Source organism: Chanodichthys erythropterus, chromosome 13, assembly GCF_024489055.1.
Source record: "Chanodichthys erythropterus isolate Z2021 chromosome 13, ASM2448905v1, whole genome shotgun sequence".
Classification (NCBI taxonomy): Eukaryota; Metazoa; Chordata; class Actinopteri; order Cypriniformes; family Xenocyprididae; genus Chanodichthys; species Chanodichthys erythropterus.
In genome coordinates this window covers 23000342-23022551 of record NC_090233.1, presented here as the reverse complement: position 1 = coordinate 23022551, position 22210 = coordinate 23000342, and the positions used below count along the sequence as shown (strand labels likewise).

General features: G+C 37.0%; 2 protein-coding genes across 5 annotated transcripts in view; both read left to right on the top strand.

Annotated features, from left to right (window-relative positions):
* Positions 1 to 14317, top strand: part of txnrd2.2 (thioredoxin reductase 2, tandem duplicate 2) — a 28851-nt gene extending 14534 nt beyond the window's left edge. For both annotated transcript variants that reach the window (XM_067406770.1, XM_067406772.1), the window contains exons 12-17: positions 3794 to 3930; positions 5175 to 5270; positions 6762 to 6854; positions 8361 to 8432; positions 10360 to 10457; positions 10649 to 14317. In XM_067406770.1, coding sequence (XP_067262871.1) covers positions 3794 to 3930; positions 5175 to 5270; positions 6762 to 6854; positions 8361 to 8432; positions 10360 to 10457; positions 10649 to 10772 — 620 coding nt within the window. In that variant the 3' untranslated portion in view covers positions 10773 to 14317. The remainder of the gene's footprint in view (positions 1 to 3793; positions 3931 to 5174; positions 5271 to 6761; positions 6855 to 8360; positions 8433 to 10359; positions 10458 to 10648) is intronic.
* A 3967-nt stretch (positions 14318 to 18284) lies between these two features.
* The window catches only part of gnb1l (guanine nucleotide binding protein (G protein), beta polypeptide 1-like), a 54290-nt gene continuing 50364 nt past the window's right edge, over positions 18285 to 22210 (top strand). For all 3 annotated transcript variants that reach the window (XM_067406429.1, XM_067406433.1, XM_067406428.1), the window contains exons 1-2: positions 18285 to 18377; positions 21034 to 21145. The gene's annotated coding sequence lies outside the window, so the exon portion shown is untranslated. The remainder of the gene's footprint in view (positions 18378 to 21033; positions 21146 to 22210) is intronic.

Here is a 22210-nt window from a genome sequence, read left to right as displayed (position 1 = left end):
TACACCTTCAACCGTTTGGGCTCCTTTGAGGTCCACTATATGGAGAAAAATCCTGGAATGTTTTCATCAAAAAACTTCTTTTCGACTGAAGAAAGAAAGACATTGACATCATGGATGACATGGGGGTGAGTAAATGATCAGGAAAATTTAATTTAAAAGTGAGCTAATCCTTTAAATCACACATGCTTTCTTGTGGTTTAATACTTTTAATATGAAAAATGAGATTGCAATGTTCAATAAAAATATATTTATTAATTGCGAGAATCGTGACAAACATTTGTACCATCAAGTACTATCATGCATTAGATTATTAATGCTCCAAGTTGGCAAACATAAAAAATGCTATTTCATAGTCATGTAGTGTTCGTATTGACTGTTGTCATAGTGAAAAGAGCTTTCAGAGGCTGATATCCTCTATTACACCCTTGAGAGGATGCTGTGTTTCCATCCTGCTCTCTTTCTCGCAGTAGAAGCATAAAAATTGGCTTTTTTTTTTCTTTTTATCTCCCTCATGGCGACTTACAGAGTAGCCCCATCCCTCCTCCTGTCTTTCACCCCCAGTGGAGCTCTTCCACCCTTCCGCTCCTCCATCCTTCCTCTGGGCTGCGCCCTTCTGCAGGTGGCTCTGCTAAACATCAGGAAAGAGAACATTTCCTCCATATTGTAGGTGTACCACTTTTATGAGGACTGAAGAAGGGAAGTAATATACATTGTGTAAATATGCTTTCCGATTGGTTCACAATTTTGTGCACTTAATGTATTTTGATTAATTCTCATATTTTCTTTTTATACCATATTAAAATTACCATGATAGCCATAATTTACATAAAAATGTCATAGTTACATAGCAGTTAATATTATGTTAATGTTAAAAATGTAAATTAAAAATGGCGTGTATAATCTTTAAATGTTCAAATTAGCATTAGACTTTTGTTTTTTGGCCAATATTTTTCCATTTTGAGGTTATCTGCATAACTGCATCGGCCAATAATACTTGTTTTACCAGTTGACATTTTGTAGTTCCCCATTATGTAATTTCCACAATTTGTCATTGGACTGTTAATTTCAGTTTTCAAATATTTTGAGTGAATTTGGAGTAAATCTTATGTGATTATTTCAAGTTTTGTATGTGTAAATTAACCCTCTGTGGTCTGAGTTTTTTTCTGGGCCCTGGAGGTGTTTTAACATGCCTGACATTTGTGCTTATTTTTTTTACTTATAATATTTTTAACACAATGTATAACACACTTATAGCACACTTATAACACCACTGTATTATCTGTAGTGACATTAGTGTGAGATGGGGACAGTGTTCAGGAAATCTGTTTGAATACAGTCATATTCAGTTCTGTTAGAAATTACACACTTCACATTAAAAGAAAATGTACCATTTAAATTTTTTTTTTTTTTTTTTTTTTTTTTTTTTTTTTCTCCATATTTATTACAGTTTTGCAATAGTAACCATATCTGTGATATTTTGGAGGAAACTGATAACTTTTGTAAGATGAATTCTCAATATCTAGGCTAAGCCACTGTTTTAAGTTTAAGTCATTAAGGGCCATTGGTTTGGCTTCTTTCACTCTGGTGTTTTGCATTACATTTTCCAGGAACTGTTTTTCTGCTACTGTGCAGTGAAATTTAATTAAAATCACTGTGGAGAATTACAGAGCCCACACTCATGCCATGTGTGACTGGAATGGAAGGCGGCTCAATCCTCTCTTATTGTTGCATCCATTCTTCTCTCTGGCTTGTTTAGTCGATAAGGCTCATTTAAAGTCTTGCCAGGCAGATTGTTGTGTCTAATTAGCATGTTGGCCTTGAGATTTCTTTCTTGTATAACTCCAGACTTTGTTCTTGTGCATTATCAGAGGCAGCTGTGTGTGTGTGTGCGTGCGTGTGTGTGTGTGTGTGTGTGTGCGTGTGTGTGTGTGTGTGTGTGTGTGTGTGTGTGTGTGTGTGTGTGTGTGTGTGTGTGTGTGTGTGTGTGTGTGTGTGTGTGTTTGAGAGAGAGAAGGAGAGAAGGGAGGTGGGGGGTTTGAATTCTCAGTCGTAGTCCTTATCAGTGGTCCTGTGTTGTTGTGTCCAGCCTTCACAATGCCCAGCGACGTTCCAGGAGCCCAAATCAGACAGAAAAAGAGACAGGAAGTGCAGCACTGGAATGCCCCATTTCAGTTTGACGCAGATACTGGTACTTTTCCCGCTTTACAGTAATCATCGTTTTGGGTTGTTGTTTTTTTTTTGTTTTTTTTTTTGTTGAGCCAGTAAAATGCACATTCTCGCTATTATCAGGCTGTCTTTGCCCACACAAAGTCAAGGACGTTCTTTTTCCACGGACTTTGAAGAATATCTCAAGGGTTTTTTTGCTGATGGAATGTGGTGTAAAACAAAGGATGTCTTTCACATTGAAATAAGTGTAATATTTTTCACTACAGTTCTGCTTCTGATGGGAGTCTGTGTGACTTTAGTAGATCTAAGCATTACATTGAGTGTTTATAATTCAGTTTTGTTTTATTGCCAAAATAAAGTTGTTGTTTTTTTGTGTAAATTTTACTACACTCTTTATTTGGCTTTTGAGTGTCTTGCAGACTGTGCCAGTAGTTTTATCTGCTAATGTTTTAATAAAATATATACAAATATATAAATATTGAGATACTTAGATAAAAAAAAAAAAAAACTATATTGTTTTTAACTAAGTGAAACTAAAACTAAAAGTAATTAAGAATACTCTCTTTACAGTTCTAGGTTTACTGTGAATGATTCAATTTACTCAAAAGTGATTAAAAATTAAAAATGTTAATTCAAAAACATTACAGTATATACATATATCCTGTAACGCCTCTGAAATAATTTTTTTCTGTATATGAAATAACTTATTTTTCCTACAGTATAGTTTCATTCTGTTAAGATCAGCACCTGTTAAGAAACGATTTGTTCAGATCCATTTGGTGCTATTATTGGCATACACAGAAACGGTGTATCAGCTTTAAATGTTTTGCAAATGCAGTTTAGTGTTTCTAATTTGTTTAATGTATAAAACAAATTAATTACAGTTTTATTTAACCAATAAACACCAGCTTCAGACTTCATAACAGACCTGACTATAAAATGTGTTTTAATTTAAAAATGTGATTTTTTTTTTTTTTTTTTTTTTTTTCATCTGGTTTTCCACTTTTTCTCTCTATGACTTGTTTCACCATCTCTCACTCTTTCTCTGGGTAATCTATGTATACATACTCATCTATATGGCTCAGGTCTCACTGTAGTAAAGCAGAGGGAAGTTGTTTCTGTGCTTGAGGCAGGAAAAGGGGCTTAAGGTTTGTTGTTCTTGCTGTCTGATAGCATCTACATGGGTACCTTTGGCTTCTGCTGCAAACATTGTTTATTGTGATACCTATGAAGGCACTGGGACTCCAGTGTGTGTGTGTGTCTGAGACGCTATGAACGGGGGAAGGGGCAAGAGATGGGCAAGAGATGGACAAGTGTCGACAGCCTCTCTCAGCCCTCGGATAGGAAGTGACAGAAATGACACCGCAAGCCCCAGGTGGCTGATGGGATATGCATCCAGGTCTCCTCATTACGCCCTTCATCAGACCACCACAGAGAAACTTTCTACCTCAGCTGTGCTTGTGTTTTCTTTTCTAATCACTGGATAAGATTTTGCTCTCTAATCACAGAACTTAAAGCCACCCCTACATTCTCCCAGCAGGCCGAGCGGTAAACTCCATCCTTAAGCGCCCAAAAGCTGTCTGATATTTCCCTCTATCTGTCATTGCTTTCTTCTCTTTGAGTTTAGGCAGAGCCCCCGAAACCAAGACCCTCAATTTGGAGAAGGTGGGCGTGGAGATCAACAAAGAAACTGGGAAGATAATTGTGGCCGCTGACGAAGCCACATCTGTGCCGAATATTTTCGCTATCGGAGACATCGGTGAGGTAGGCGTTATGAATGAATGTCAAGGTAGCATAGGGGTGGGCGATATGACCAAAATCTTTTTTCACAATATGAGTTTTTCAGGTACAGTACATTTATTTAACTTGTAATAAGAAACACTGCAGAAACTGAATAATCAAACAAAAAAAATCAAGACTTTAAGTAGTACTGCGCTACATAGATATGTTTACATACTGCAATATAAACGTATAGTGTCATTCCGCCCAGCCCTAATCAAACTCAATCGAAAATGCACAGCTGGAAAGCAACACGTCTACAGCATTTTCCTGTCTGTCAGTTCAGTTGCTCTCCTGGAAGGTCGTTGCCCTATAACATCTTCAACACAACTGGCTACCAGGATCAAATATCACAGCTGCCCGTCATCCGCAGCAGCTGTGTGATTATTGGCGCACACACACCACCACAAAACTAGTCAGAAGAAGCTCCTTGTACGTCAATGTGCATGACTTCTCATTTTTTAATGAAAGAAAACTAGATGTTGAGCTGCACCTGGTTACTGCCAAGAAATGTATTTACTATACAGCTGCCTGGGTGGTGTCCATACACACACACACTCTGAGCCAAACACCCAAGGCAGTTTTTTATACAGCAGGATGTACAGAAGTTATCAGACTGGTTGCTGCTGCCATTAGTCAGTGAATGAGAATTCGCCCCACGGTGCTGCATGTTCCTGTGTTGTTACTGTAGGCATGTTTTTCAAAGCGCTGATTGGCAGCCATCCACCTCTGCACTGTAATCATCATCTTGACTGACAGCCATGTAATGTTGAGAAGATACTAATCTCTGAAATGTCTGATCAGGCTAATCGTACATAGATTTATACTTAACGACACATCATTTAAACAATGCAAGGAAAATTGCCATTTCAGTCTTTTCAGTTGTATTGTTGCCTGCAAATTTTCTTACCCAGTACTTGTAGACTAGATTTGCCTTTGAATGTTTATTGTAGTATTATGTATACAGTATCATATCATTACAGTAATACTAGTATTATACTACAGTATACTAGTATTTATATATAGATAATAAATAAATACATATAATTTGTTTAATTTATTTTTATTTCAGTACTTCAACTTAACCTAATTCATTTCAGTTAGTTGCCAAGACAAACATTTTTATTTAGTTTTTCATGTAATTTTTATTAGTTTTAGTTAACAATAATAACACAAATATGTGTGTGTTTAAATGTTCTCTCTCACAGCCAACTCATGCTCTGTTTCAGGGTCGTCCCGAGTTGACCCCGACAGCCATTAAGGCCGGAAAGCTCCTGGCCCGCAGACTGGTGGGCCATTCCAATGAGCTCATGAATTATGAGAGTGTGAGTTTGTCGTTACACGCATGTGCTCTCATTCTGTCTTGTTTCTTTATTTGTTTCTGGATGGATCTCACAAAGCCTGTCAAAAACATATTTGACTCTAATATCAAATTTTTACCATTAAGACCTTTTAATATGATTTGTATTGTGATATTTTTTTATTGTATTATGATATTATATTCATGACAGCTAAAACATTTACCTCCAAATTGTTATTACTGCAAGTCATGGTATGTCTGTTTAAGATAATACAAAATGCATGTTATTTCTTGTTTAGTACTGTCCTGAGTAAGATATTTTACATAAAAGATGTTTACATATAATCCACAAAAGACAAAAAAAAAATAGCTGAATTTATTAAAATAACCCCATTCATAAGTATGTGAACCACTGATTCTTAATACTGTGTGTGGTTACCTGATGATCCACGACTATTTTTATGTTTTGTGATGGTTGTTCATGAGTCTCTTGTTTGTCCTGAGCAGTTAAACTGAGCTCTGTTCTTCAGAAAAAATCTCCAGGTCCTGCAGATTCTTCAGTTTTCCAGCAGTGAAAACCCTTTACAGCAGTGACTGTATGATTTTGAGATCCATCTTTTCAAACTGAGGACAACTGAGGGACTCAAACACAACTTTTAAAAAAGGTTCAAACATTCACTGATGCGCCAGAAAAAAACATGATGCATTAATAGGTGGGGGGTGAAAACATTTGGAATTTGAAGATCAAGGTAAATTGTATTTAATTTGTCTTCCAGGAAACATGCGGGTATCTTCTGTTGCTTCCAAAGGGCACTATAAAATGAAAAACAAAAAACAAAACAAAACAAAAAAACAACATATTTAAGCTAAAGAAACATTTGGACATCTACATCCTGTTCAAAAGTTTTCACCCCCTGGGTCTTAATGCATTGTGTTTCCTTCTGCAGCATTAGTGAATGTTTGAACCTTTCTTAATAGTTGAGTTTGAGTCCCTCAGTTGTCCTCCATGTGAAAAGATGGTTCTCAAAATCATTCAGTTACTGTTGTAAAGGGTTCAAATATGCAAAAGATGGTGGAAAACTGAAGAATTTGCAGGACCTGGAGATTTTTTCTGAAGAACAGAGCTCAGTTTAACTGCTCAGAATAAACAAGGGACTTATGAACAACCATCACAAAACATAAAAACAGTCATAGATCATCCAGGTAACCACACACAGTATTGAGAATCAATGGTTCACAAACTTTTGAACTGGGTCATTTTAATAAATTCAGCTATTTTTTTTGTCTTATGGATTATATGTAAACCTCTTTTATGTAAAATATCTTACTCAGGACAGTACTAAATAAAAAATAACAAAACAATTTTGTTAAAATTTTGCACATTTTCACAGATTCTGCAAGGGGTTCACATACTTATTCTTGAAAATGTATGTGTAGATTAGTTTGAGTCTTTTGCATATGTATGTTTTACTGTGTGTGTGTGTGTGTGTGTGTGTGTGTGTGTGTGTGTGTGTAGGTGGCCACTACAGTGTTCACTCCACTAGAGTACGGCTGTGTAGGCCTGTCTGAAGAAGAGGCTGAAAAGAAACACGGCAAAGACCAGATTGAGGTAAAATACAGCAATTGTACCATGGGTGCTGTTAGGTACAATGAGAAATGCAGTTATAAAATGGTAGCAGCAGCAATACGATTAAATGTTCAATACAATATTGCAGTAGGGTAAACAAATCTTCCACCAAGTAATATACTTCATTATTCTAACTGTGGGCACAGTTAGAATAATGCAGAGTCCTGCACTGCTCCTGTTTGGTAAACCAGCCCCGCACCCGCAGTACTTAACAGAATACCTGACCCGTTATCTGACAGCAAGACTTTTAATTCTGTACCCGACCCATTTGACATAAAGTCCACGACCCGAAGCGCACCCGCATTAAATCAGGCTGACAAAAATTATTTATTTTCTCGTGTGTCACAAGCAATCAAACCAACATCAGGCATTCTGAGTTGATGCAATTAAGAAAAATAGACATGACGCAGCCTAACATGGTGGTAATTAAAAGAAAAAAACATGAGAATGTGCATCCCTCATGTAAACAATGCAAAACTTTTGTCTACATCATATGAACAATCTGCCCATACAAGCTATTTTGAACAATTGTGCATAAATGGGCTATATACTGACACTGAGAGGTTTCCATAAATTAAACGAACATAAAGGCAAATAAGCCTATTGTAATTTAATATCAGGGACATTTTAGCAGATTAATTCTGCATTTAAATGCGGTTGTCTCTCCTGAAAATCTGCAGTGTATATGTGGACGTTGGCCATCTTAGCAGCATGAAAAATAAAACGTAATCATATTGAAAATAGATTATATACATAAAGTGAGCAAAGAGTGCTTTCTTAGTGACTTAAACTGTCAATCGCTTAATTTGCAGCACACAGACGCTGTGCTCAATGCTGCAAATCACGTTGCAGTTAGAAACCTGGCGGTCTTCAGAAATAGTCTTGGCTATTGGACCCGCAGTCCACCTGTGCCTATTGATTCCTGACCTGAACCCGATACATCAAATATTAGTTGCGTTCGAACATGGAGTTGATTTAGCAATAAATTCTGACCTAACCAAAACTGCAAATATGAAAAACTCATAGTATGCTCATAGTAAGCGTTTATGCGAATATGTGTACTGTTGTGAATATCCTACTGTATACGTGTGTGTATGTGTATACTGGGTCCTCGCACACCTGCATGGCTCTAAAGCCTAAAGCATTCAGAGAGGGGTGTGCCCCTAGTTTGATTGACAGGTGTGCAGGAGGGCTGACTGATGCTTGTAGAGGTTGATGAGAGATGATCAAAAACGCAGCATCCCATTGGCCCTGACAGCTGTGAGCAGCATGTGTTAGCACGCCAGAGCACTCGCTCTGAAGCATGTTCGATATTGATGATTTCAGCACCCAAAAAATGTTTAGAGCAGTAACACAGACACAAACCATAACAGTAGCAGCACTTGTTTCCAAGTGCTTGTTCTAAAATGACAAGCTCAAGTGGTTGATGATTCAGGAAATGATGTCGTTGTTGGTGTATCATAGTTTTTGTTGTCTCTGGTTTAACAGGTGTACCATGCCTTCTACAAACCGCTCGAGTTCACTGTGGCTGAGAGAGATGCCACTCAATGCTATATAAAGGTATTTTAAATTGAATATATATTCAGTTCAATGTGTGTAACAGTTTTTATATTGACAAATATAATAATTTGTATTTTTTCTGTACATTTCTTCTAAGTGTGTGTGTATACACTAAGACATTTTTGAAAAATTGACACTTCTCTTTCTAAAATAGCATTTAAAGCTGCAGTCCACAAAAATTATATAATGAGAATATACAACATGAATCCATTTTCCAAACCGTGTTTTTGTCTTATCCTGAATCATTATGGTACACTTATAATAAGGGTTTATATTTGGACTATTTCAGACCAAACTGGTAGGACTCGCCGCAGAGTATCACAGTGACTGCGTGACTCGCCATAGACGTACACAGAGAAAAGTAGCTCCCGCTAGAATGTTCCTCTGCAAGACGCGTGCAGTTCTGTTTATTAACCGCTAGAGGGGCAAAAATCGTGGAGAGCAAGCTTTAATTGATGTAAATATAGTCAACAGTAATACTGTAAAATGTTACAATTTGAAATAACTTTTTTTAAAACTAATTTATTTATCCATCCACAATACTATTTTTCCATCCTCTTTCAAGTCAGTAGTGCAAGAAATAATCTTAATTTCTCAAAAAAACTACAGACTGAGTTGATAGTGAAATGTATTCTTGGGCCATTTTTTAATAAAAAAAAAGTCAAAATATGCAAGTGCACTCAATACGAGCATTTGCAAAAAGACATTGTATTGCACTTTTCAGATTGATTATGCAGCCATTTTTAGGTGTGCTAATAAGAAAGGTTTCTCAAATACTAAATCAGCACATTAGAAGGATTTCATAAAAATTGTGTTTCAGTTTCTTAATAGACTGTAGTAATGGCTGCTGAAAAAAATAGGGGTTTAAAATAGAAATTGAGTACTATAAGTTTAAGGTGTTGAGCTGTTGTGCAACCACTAATGTGTAGAATTTCTTTGACAGAATTTATTCAAAAAAGAAATTATAACATTTTAAATGTCATTACTGTCTTTTTTGACCAGTTTTATGCATCCTTGGAGATTAAAAGAATCAATTTCTTTTAATAACCTATTTGAATGGAAGTGTAAATGATGATGGTAATCATATTTTAATTATTTAAGGTTAGTTCACCCAAAAATGAAAATTCTGTCATTAATTACACACCCTCATGTCGTTCTACACCCGTAAGACCTTCGTTCATCTTCGAAACACAAATTAAGATATTTTTGATTAAATCCGATGGCTCAGTGAGGCCTGCATCGCCAGCAATGTCTCTGAACTTCTCAAGATCCAGAAAGGTACTCAAAACATATTTAAAACAGTTCATGTGACTACAGTGGTTCTACCTCAATATTATAAAGCGCAAAAAAACAAAATAACAACTTTTCATCAATATCCAGTGACGGGCAATTTCAGAACACCGCTTCGAACCTTTACAAATCTTTGTTTTGAATCGGAGCGCCAAAGTCATGTGATTTCAGTAAACAAGGCTTCATAACATGAAGTGTTTTGAAATTTCAATGGTTCACCACTGAGGGGCGTGACTTTGGCAGTTTGATACATGATCTGAACCACTGATTTGAAACAAAAGATTCGTAAAGCTTCAAAGTCGTGTTTTGAAATCGCCCATCACTAGATATTGTTGAAAAGTCATTATTTTGTTTTTTTGGTGCACAAAAAATATTCTCGTCACTTTATAATGTCAGGGTAGAACCCCTGTAGTCACATGAACTGTTTTAAATGTCTTTGGTACCTTTCTGGATCTTGAGAGGTTTAGTGACCTTTCTGGCAATAGAGCCATCTGATTTCATCAAAAATATCTTTAGTTCCGAAGATGAACAAAGGTCTTAAGGTGAAGAACAACATGAGGGTTAATAATAAATGACATAATTTTTGGGTGAACAAACCCTTTAACTAATAACTAAATCCATGTTCTCTCCCTTGAAGGTGGTTTGTCTACGGGAGGGTGAGCAGCGTGTGCTAGGTCTGCATTTTACTGGCCCGAACGCTGGTGAGGTCACACAGGGCTTTTCTTTGGGCTTCCAGTAAGTTCCACATCTCTGTTAATCTGCACGTGATGTTGAGCTGGAGTCAGATTACATTTGATATGATTTGTTCTGATATCGGCCAGGTGTCTGTTTCACTGCACGTACATTTGCGTGTAAATTCAAATCAGTGTGCATTACAACACCTGTGTGGGTGAATGAATACAGAGTCTGTGTGTTTATATCTGCAGGTGTGGGCTTACCTACGAACACCTCAGGAATACGGTCGGAATACACCCCACCTGTGCCGAGGAGTTCACCAAACTCAACATCACTAAACGCTCCGGTCTTGACGCCACGGTAACGGGTTGCTGAGGTTAAGCATCCCCTCCCTGATCACACGAGCACACGGGAACCACTAAACAGAGTTGTGATAATAAGAGTCATGGAGTTACAGGAAGCATCTCATGAAAATTCAGCTCAGTTTTTGCTTTAGAAGCTCTTCCGTTTTATCTTGTCTGTGTGCATGTTAGGATCTTTGAATGACCACAGAATGCAAATCTATTTCAGTTTAATTTATTTCAGATGATAATTTCAGAGGTCAGTGCTAACAAGTACGTGCTTCTTTACCTCTATGATGCATCCTTTTTAAACCAATCCAAGGGAGTTTGGCTAGCTTTTTACCGCGTTTCAAGATAATCCAATAAGGTCCTCATGTTTGCTCTATAGAATACGAACACATATCCAGGTTAGAGCAACACGAACCGCAAGCGCCACTGCGAACAGATAAACACGGCCATAAATCAGGATTAAGGCCCCATTACAGTTTGCTGAAATGAGAACCGTTGGAGAAAGTGGCCTAATGTTTCTGAAATATATTCTGCAAATATTGTTGTTTCTCTGGTTGTACTTCCTGTCCATTAGTCATGCACCGCTCCTGACACTGATGGATGGGATAGGCCCGTCGTTGCGCTGACACCACCCCATTTCCCAGGGACGTAGACAAACACTCGGTGAGCGGCGTGTCACTCAAACGCAGAACCCGGTCGTGGACAGAGTGAGCGCTTGTTTAGTCCTGGACTTCAGGAGGTTCCCCAGTGCACAGAGGGAGCAGAAAGTACGCAGTACAATAACATACTCTCCTGCTCTTGATGCGTAAGCCTAAAAGGCCAAAGGAAGCGTCAGTACCACTGGCTACCTGAAGGTGGCAGTGTTAGCTTCCTTTTCCCCCTGTTTTTCACTCACATATGTGGGGATAAATATCTCTGAGCTGTGTAGTCATTATGAATTCAAGTCACAGTTAATCACTGGCAGAATGTTAAGATTAATTGAACACTTACTGGGCATTTATCGCTCCATAGGTTTAGCTTATCTGTTGTTTGTGTATTTGGCTAATAGCTTTGGCCCATGGTGCTGCTGCCCGCTTTGAGGGAAGTTAAACTACAACTATTCCCAAAAGTTCAATTCATTTTGTGACAGGAAATCTGTGTACTTTCAAACCAGAAAAAGCATATGTAAAAGCATATATTTTTCAGAAACCTTAGTTCATCTCACTGTCATGTTGATCCAAACCTGTATAACTTATTTATTCGTCAGGACACTGATGAAGGAATTTTGAATTGTACTGGTTGCTTTTTGTCCATTAAATTGCATTGAGGCTTTGAAGCTTTAAAAAGGCTGCAATAGCACCATTACAGTATCATTAAAATTTCTGCACTGTATTTCATGTGTTTTGAAGTCATATGAACTGAATGAAAAGTCGTTATTGACTGCAAATCTTCCACCTTAGCTCTCTTTGCTGCATTCATGAGAGAAGTAGTGGTGCTCGATTCATGAACGAATCATTCTTTTGAGTTTTTTTGAATAATTCGATTGATCTAGATCACAAAACCGGCCTGAATTATTAATTGCACAAATTGGTTCAAACTCAACCTATATGTGTGCCAGTTCTCTCTGTTTCTCACACAAAGCTATCATAGGACTTCAGAAGACCTGAAAATACCGCATGAGATTTATTAACTACTTTTATGACTCTATAATGGTTATTTTATGTCCTATTTTTACAGCTTGAAAGTTTTAGTCTCATTAATTGTAGCACGGAAATAAGCCACCAGAATAATTGTTCAATGGAAGCATTTATTTCTTAGTGGAACACAAGAGAAGAAATACAGGTTTGGAAGAGCATGAGGGTGAGTAAATAATGGCACAATTAACATTTTGTGGGGAAATATCACTTTAATTGTTTAGTAAAATGGGTAAGTTAAAAACTAGCCATTTGCATTTGTAGTTTCGGTGTCAATGAAACGTGATAGAGTGAAATAACAGACATGCAAAACTTATAAAACACCTGAACCAGTCATCGTCACTCAGTTCTGTAAGTTAAACATACTATATGCAAAATTAATATGAAATACGTTTGAGAAACACTAGTCAAGATTCCAGTCCTTAAAGGGATAGTTCACCCAAAAATGAAAATTATGTTGTCATTTACTCATTTTGTTCCAAACCTGTATGACTTTCTTTCTTCTACAGAACACAAAAAAAGATGTTTTACAGAAGAAAATTGGCTATAACAGTTTTGGTTTATGTTCTACAGAAGAAAGTCGTTCATAAAGGTTTGAAACAGCATAAGGAGGAGAAAATTATGACAGAATTTTTATTTTTGGGTGAACTATCTCATTAACATTTGCTAAACCCTCTCTATCTTCAATCAAGCCGTTATATCTACGGTTTCACACAAATACTTTCAGTTGCTTTCATGAGAATGCCATAGACTTCGGAGACCATTGTGGAAGAACGGTATTGCTGGAGTTTGTTTTTGTTTGAAGTCTAATCTGCCCTGGCTCTGATTAATGAGCCTGAGAGCGGAGTGACAGCCTGCCGTGGAGAGGAGCACTGCGCTACCAGGTTTATTTGTACCAAGGACTGATGGGAAGAGGGGGGTACCGTGTGCTCGACTCAGGGACGGGGTGCTGACTGAAGAACCCTGACCCCAACACACTACCACCAACAGCTTGGCTCTATCAACCCACACATACACAACACACTCACAGCCGGTGGGCGGAGCTGCGCCACAAAACAGAAATATGCGGGTGCTTATTTCTTCAAAGTGTACAGATATTCCTGTCATGACCAGCGTAATTGTCATGTTACCGTTCAAACGTTGATGTTTTCGCACATTTTTAAATGTGAAATCTAAATGTTACATCTAAAATTGAAATTAAAGCAGTTATCGGCATTGATTGTCTCACTTATATGTTGATAAAATGTGTTTTAGATACATTACCCGCAGGCCCGCTTGAGACAGCAGCACCGATCCCCACACTGGCACACACACACTGTGAAGGGTCAGGGTTCAACTTTCAAGGGCCCAGCTAATGATGACTTGCACTAAAAGCCAAAACTGGAGTGGGCGAGTCTGATGTCACCTGGCGTCACATTTATTTCTGTAAATAGAGAAGCCTGATTTGGCATTAAGCCATGTACTGGATAATTTATGTGTGCGTGTAATAAAATATACAAATGTACAGTTGCACCATTAAAATAATGATGATTCTGTTCTGTCTTCTGTTTCTTTTCAGATGGTGTGTACTCTGTTTCAAAACTTAGTGAGCTGCCTCACTGACTACTCCCTGTATAGGCAGCACCCTTCTAAGGGGCCGTTCATACAGAGTGCATTCTCACATTTCATCTACACTTTTTGTTTGTCTATGTACACCTGCATCATGTGTTTTTCAGCCATTCACTCCACTATGAGTGTCTTATTTTTAATGCATGTCAAGTTAAAAGGGATTTCCATTCGGTTGAATCTGTTCTTCAGCATGTTTTGTGTGAACAACTTCTAAGAGGCTATTCACACAGAATGTTTTTGCATGTAAAACAGGGAAGTGAAATGAAAAAAGAAAGGTCTAGAGAGGGGTTTTTAAAAATTTAAAGGTGCTCTATATAAGAATGACAGCTAGTGGTTGAAATGGTTACTGCAGTCCAAATTCAAAATATTGTTTGCCCCGCCCCCTCCTCCTCAGACTCAACTCTCTAGCGTGTTGCCAGTTTTAAGACAACCAACAGGAGCGAGCTCAATTGACATTGGAAGGCGAGGAGACTTATTATGCTCCCATTCATCGAGATTTTTAGATGGATGCTGAGGCTTTTTATGTCGGGTGGAATCTGTGATGTCTGACCCAGTTTGTTCGCTGGCTTCCATGGCTGCAATTCGCTGCTTGCGTTTTCCGCCAACTCTCAACCCGGGGTGTTGAAATACTATTAGGTAAATTGGCAATGTGCAGTCTTGCACAGACTGAAACAAAAACAGAAATTCTGACACGGAACACAAATGTCAAAGTAAAATAACTGGCTGTAGCACTGGTTTTCAGAGAAACGAATATGTGAACTGAGCATGTTTAATAAATATCTGCAAGCAGATTATGGAATGTTTATGTTTTAGTACAGTCAAAAACTTACATAGAGCACCTATCTAAAGTAAAAAGTTTAGCATTTTTAGAGCGATTTGTCTTGTGCAAGATGCTGCCAAAGATGCAAGACATCCAAAACGTGTTAGTATATTTAAATAGAAAAAACAATGGAATATCAATGCAAAAAACGACTCCAAAGGCGTCCTAACTATCGTGGATTCTTTTCAAAAATGACTTTTCACTAGATAAGACCCTTATTCCTTGTCTGGTATCGTATAAAGCCCTTTGAAGCTGCACTGAAACTGTAATTTTGACCTTCAGCCGTTTGGTGCCCATTGAATTCCACTATATGGAGAATAATCCTGGAATGTTTTCATCAAAAACCTTAATTTCTTTTCGACCGAATAAAGAAAGACATGAACATCTTGGATGACATGGGGGTGAATAAAGTATCAGGAAAATTTTATAAAAGTGGACTAATCCTTTTTGATGAAATCCAATGGCTCGGTGAGGCCTCTATATTGACAGCAATGTCACTCACTAAACCTCTCAAGATCCAGAAAGATACTAAAAACCATTTAAAACAGTTCATGTGACTACATGAACTGCCCATCTAGTGATGGGCAGTTTCAAAACACTGCTTCGAAGCTTTACAAATATTTTGTTTTGAATCAGTGATTTGGATCGCATATCAAACTGCCAGACTGCATTCAATTTTCGTTAGCATTTTTCTCTGCTCGACTCTCAACTCCATATGGTACTTGTTGCAATGCATTCTGGGATTGCAAAAAGAATAGCATTTGGTCAAAATTAGCAGCTTAATGTTGCTATCTACCTTTGTGTCTGTAGTGCACCTATGCTTTCTTAAAATGCTATTAAGGTAGGAAGCTCACTAGGTTTTGAGACAGAGCTTATACGGTTCAAAAGTTTGGTGTCAGTATGATTTTTATTTTTTGAAAAATTAATACTTTTTTCAGCAAGAAGGCATTAAATTGATTAAAAGCGACATTTATAATGTTACAAAAGATTTCTGTTTCAAATATATGCTGTTCTTCTGAACTTTCTATTTATCATACAATCCTGAAAAAAAATAAAAATTCAAGGTTCGTACTAAAATATTAAGCAGCACAACTGTTTTCAACACTGATAATGATAAGAAATGTTTCTTGAGCAGTAAATCAGCATATTAGAATGATTTCTGAAGAATCGTGTGACACTCAAGACTGAAGTGATGATGCTGAAAATTCAGCTTTGAATCACAGAAATAAATTACATTTAAAAATATATTCAAATAGAAAACAGTTATTTAAAATTGTAATAAAATTTGACAATATTACAGTTTTTACTGTATTTTTACTTAAATGCAGCGTTAGTGAGTGTAAGAGACTTGTTTCAAATAAATTTTAAAAACTTGCTGACCCTAAACATTTTAATAGTATGTTTGGTTGTGTGTGTGTGTGTGTGTGTGTGTGTGTGTGTGTGTGTGTGTGTGTGTGTGTGTGTGTGTGTGTGTGTGTGTGTGTGTGTGTGTGTGTGTGTGTGTGTGTGTGTGTGTGTGTGTGTGTGTGTGTGTGTGTGTGTGTGAGAGAGCGAGCGTGTGTGTAAGGTCAGCTCCTCTGAGGAGTTCTCTCTCAGCAGGGGTGGTCACGGTATGACCTCTCGCTGTCTTTGCTGACAGGCTCCTCAGCAATGCCGACCTGTCAGTCAAAGCTGCACAACAACAATGGCAGAAATTCCTCTCTGTTTGTTTGCTTAAGGACGGGGCTCTCACAAACCCTGAAACTCTTAACGTTGTCACCCCTAAAACTTTCCTAACTCCGAGCTCTCTCCACAGCCATTAAGGCGAAAGTCATCCCGTCGCCCACTGAGAGAAAAGGATAGAGCCCCCTTTTTAACCAGCGACACGCTTTCAGCATTTCTTTCTCTTCCGAAATGGAAGAAATGTATGTAAATCCACCTTGAAACACACTTAGCAGAACATGTCAACATGTCAAGGTGGGTTCGGGTGGATATTTAGCGTCTTAATCCGCTGCTATTGTGGGTTGACAGTCGGAATCAGCGTGTATGAGCTCGGGGTCTATTGTGGATGCGAGTCAGACGGCCCTCATCACCCTTCTGCGGGGGGTTTACACTCATGCTGGTTATACAGCACTGCGTTTGTGTCCAAAGCCCTGGGAGGAGAAAAATATCTACCTTGTGTAAACACGTGCGAAAAGTTTGCCATAGAAAAGGGGGATTATGGGTAAAATGAATAGGGGCCAATTATAGTCTATTTTTTTTTTTCTTATGTGTATCGGATTAAACTGTGTTCATGCTATTCTATTAGTTTATCCATTTATTTGGTTAAAAATACAGTACAAACTGTAATATTGTGAAATATTATTATAATTTAAAGTAACTGTTTTAATAAATGTTTCTACCTGATTTGACTTTGTCTTCATTTCAAGAATCGTAAAAGTTTGAACCTTACAACCTTTTGGTAACCAGCTAGCTCTTTAAAGGGTTAGTTCACCCAAAAATTTAAATTCTGTCATTTATTACTCACCCTCATGCCGTTCCGCACCTGTAAGACCTTCGGTCTTAAGAAGATTCGGAGCACAAATGAATCAGTGTATCGAATCTGCTGTTCGGAGCGCCAAAGTCAAAAAGTTATCTTCCTGAAGCAGTGTTTTGAAATCGGCCATCACTAAATAAGTCTTTTTTTTTTCTTTTTTTTTGCCGCACCAAAAATATTATTGTCGCTTTATAATATTAATATTGAACCACTGTACTCACATGAACCGATTTAAATATGTTTTTAGTACCTTTATGGATCTTGAGAGAGGAAATGTCATTGCTTCCTATGGAGGCCTCACGGAGCCATTGGATTTCAACTAAAATATCTTAATTTGTGTTCCGAAGATTAACGAAGGTGTTACGGGTGTGGAACGGCATGAGGGTAAGTAATAAATGACAGAATTTTCATTTTTGGGTGAACTAACCCTTTAAAATCACCATGAAATCAATTGGCAATTATGGAATATTTTGCAGTATTTATTATAGATTATATATCCGTGCACATCATTATTTTTTTTAATTCATGTGTCCTAGTAGCCTTTAATCAAAATAACTTCCCCTCCCTGAGGGCGGGATCACCTGTCGCTCACATGACATCACAGCAGTGGCAAACTACAACCATCCAATTAATTCCCGCCTTACATTTTTTTTCTTGTTCGAGAAGCGTTTCACTCAGATATACATCACTATAGGGAAGAAAAGACTACCACAACTTCTGTTTCACTATAAGCCACACTACCAAGACTCATTCATTTATGTGGTTTATGGTGCTTTTAAAAATAACATGACACTTTTTTTTTTTATTTATTTAGATATTTATTTGGATTTATTTGAAATGGTGTCCCAAATTTTAATGGTAATGCTTTTTCCTGTTGTTTCTCTCACGTAGGCCTATATATCACACTGAGCTTGAAATTCCCATCATCCACAAAGCAACAGAACAGCATTATTTGTCTGCTCCCTCCTTTCTTTGAGAGTAATTCAGGCTTACTACTGAAATCATTTCATCAAGGTATGTATGTAAGGTTGATGTAAGACAGAAAGTCAGAAAGACTAATGAAAACCACATATAGATAAATACTTTTAATAATTTTCCAATGAACAAAAATATGTTCTAAGAACATTTAGCTAACGTTCCCAATCCATTAAGTTATCAAAACACTTTCTGAATGTCCGCGGAATGTTCAAAATGTCCAGTTTTTTGTAATGTTTTAAAAACTTTTTTCCTGGTTATACGAACATTGAGAGAACATTACATTGTATCAAATATTATAGAAATGTTACATTTGAATGTAACATTCACAAGTAACTTTTAAAAAATGTTAGACAAATGTTAAAACTAAAACGTTTCCTGAAAAAAAATTCCATAAACGATGTTTGAATAACATTTTTGTTAACATATGGAAAAATACTAATATTTGTAACTTTAATTATGGGTGCGTCTCGGTTAGCTCCCTGACTGGTATTTATGAACAACAGCAGAACTGATATTTGACATTATTTTTGAATGTTATTTAAAGTACATATACATGCAACTTTTCAGCTGTAAATTATAAATGTTAGCTATGTTCATTACCTGTCTAGCAATGTATGTTTATGCTGAAATATAATTAAATAATGGTTTGTATTTATAAAACAAAATCTATCACATCTTTATGTGTGAACTGGCTCACAAGATTTATGTTTCGCGCTTCAGAACTTAAACTTAACATTAATGGAACATTAGGCTGCATCCCAAATCACATATCCCTACTATATAGTAGGCAAAAACAGTATGTCATAAAAGAAGTGTCGAAATTCACGGTCTTCATAAAAGTGTAGGCAAAAAGTGAGATTCTGAAGGGTGCATACGATGGACACTTTACTATCCAATGAGGCCACGGGAGAGGATTTGTGAATGTCAGTGAAGCAGCGCAACAAACAATAAGGGCAACATGGCGAATGTAGTACATTCAGATTACATTCATGCGACACACTATATAACTATATAGAACATACTTTTTTTTAGCAGTTGAGAAATAATTACTTACTTTCAAAATACGTACCTACTCAAGAGTATGCGATTTCAGACGCAGCCATAGTGAGCATCATTGCTCCCTGGTTTTCACTGTGCATTGTGAGACGTTTTAGGGAGTGAACGTTTCAGTACACTGGAAAGATTTTGCGATCGGCCCTTAAAATGGCGACTCCCTTATCAGTGCCCTGACTACTGAACTAGGGAGCTGATTGAAAGCACCCTATAAATCATTGCTTCCGGTCTACAGTCGTACGAGCGATCGAGAGGGACGTCGTGACCGAAGACACTGATTAATCCACTAGGATTACGTCACAATTGTGTAGTGTGGTTTTTCAAATGTCAAACGAGCTGAGCCCATTCAAGAAAATGTGTAAACACAGGATCTTTATTATAGTTTCTGATTTGCGTAGATGAATCCAAACAAGATGGGAAGTAGTGAATCACCTGTCATCATCTCAGAAATCTTTATTTGTTTTTCAGTAATTAAATAACGACAGCATATTTTGAATAATTCAATAAAACTATAAATATGCCACTGAGATAATGAGGCATTTCATGTGCTACATCATACCTGAGAGGGTTTGTTCTGTTGTTGTCTGCTTTCGTTCCTGTGGGACGGTATGAGACATGCCTCAAGGGCTCCATCACCTGCACCATCTCCAAAACCTCCATTGTGATGTTTACAGTAAACACTCACAGTTATGCAGAATGCAGTACTTCTACTTCACAGGAAAATCATTTTTTAAGTGTTTTGTTTTGTTTGTGTATGTCCAGTACTTATTTAACAGAAAACGTATGGTTACTTCCAAATCCTACTCTTTTTCCATATGTTGTAGTTCCAATCCCATGCTTGTATCTTTGTCAATAAAGGATTAGTCCACTTTTAAATAAACTTTTCCTGATAATTTTACTCACCCCCATGTCATCCAAGATGTCCATGTCTTTCTTTCTTCAGTCGAAAAGAAATTAAATTTTTTGATGAAAACATTCCAGGATTTTTCTCCATATAGTGGACTTCAATGGGCACCAAACAGTTGAAGGTCAAAATTAGTTTCACTGCAGCTTCAAATTGTTCTACACAATCCCAAATGAGAAATAATAGTCTTATCTAGAGAAACAATCACTCATTTTCTAAAAAATAAAATAAAAATTGTATACATTTTAACTATAAATGTTCATCTTGAACTAGCTCTCTACTTCTTCTTCTCTATTAGAATTCCGGCAGTGTAGACACTACTAAGTGTATTACTGCCCTCCACAGGACAAAGTTTGAACTCATTTTTATATGCAATATGGTAGTTCAATAGTATATAACAATTAGTTCACACTTTGACCTGTGGAGGGCAGTAATACACTTAGTAGTGTCTTTACTGCTGGAATTCAAATAGAGAAGAAGAAGAGAGCTAGTTCAAGATGAGCATTTATGGCTAAAACTTATATCATTTTCAATTTTTTTCAGAAAATGAGCGATGGTTACATCAAAAACTTTAATTTCTTTTTGACTGAAAAAAGAAAGACATGAACATCTTGGATGACATGGGGGTGAGTAAATTATCAGGAAATGTTTATTAAGTGGACTAATCCTTTAAGGGAATAGTTTGCTCAAAAATCAGAATTTTAACCCATATGACTCTCTTTCTTCTGCTTATAGTAATCAGGGAGTGTCAAGTTAAAAAGAAAAAGAAGGAAAAACTCGAAAGTGCCATAAAAGTCTATTGACAGAAAATCTTCAAATGACATTTGACTGACTGCAAGAGTTTCAGGTAAATAATAGTTTAAATTTTGGAACATTTGGGATGTATTAATTACGTTTTTTTAACCCTTTTTTTTTTTTTTTTTTTTTTTGAGCTTGACATGCTCTGTTTTTATTTTCATTTTATGGAAACAGCAACCAAACCCTTTTGTTTTCCCATATAAAATGATAGAATTTGGAACGACATGAGGGTGAGTAAATGATAGTGAAGTCTCAGTTTTGGGGTGAATTCCACCTTTCAGTTTGAATCTAGATGCAGATTCATCTCTCTTACTCACTCTTCAATCTTCATTCAGGTGATTAAAGGCTCATTGATTCTAGTTCTGTGTTCTTTCACTCAAGTCTTCAGGTCTGCAGTGGTGAGAAATCCCTGCCAAAACATTTCTTCTTCACTCCTACTCTCCGTCCTCTCTCCCTGCCCTGTGGCACTGTGATTATTATCCTCACACTCTCTGTCATAAATCACCTTATCTTTACTGGCTGTGACAATACTTCCCACTTTTTACAGCCACAACATTAACTCTGGGCTGTATGGCTGAAGGTTGACACACTTTCAATGAACATGCCACATTCTCTCTCTCTCTCGTCTCTCTCACTCTCTCACTGAGGATCAGGGACTTACACTACCAGTCAAAAGTTTCGTGACACCTACTCATTCTTTGTTAGGACCATTTTCCCTGGAATCCCTTTTTGTCAGGAATTTATGTCTGCCTGACAGATTTTGACAACTCATCCATCAAGAATAAATAAATAAGATGAAATTATATATATATATATATATATATATATATATATATATAATATGCAGTACTGTGCAAAAGTCTTGGGTACATCAGTATTTTCACCCCTCCAAAACAGTCTTAAGCCAGTTAGTTATTGTTTTTGCTGTAGTGTGCAGTAGGAAATAAGTTTACATTTCCAAACATTAATTTTGCCATTAATTCTAATAATCTTAAAGACACATTTATAGTAAACTTCATTGCATCAGATAACAAAATATCAAACCAAGTTGCATCTGCAAACAAATGCTGCTCCTTTTTTCAGAACTACTGTATCTTCAGCCATTTTTTTTGCT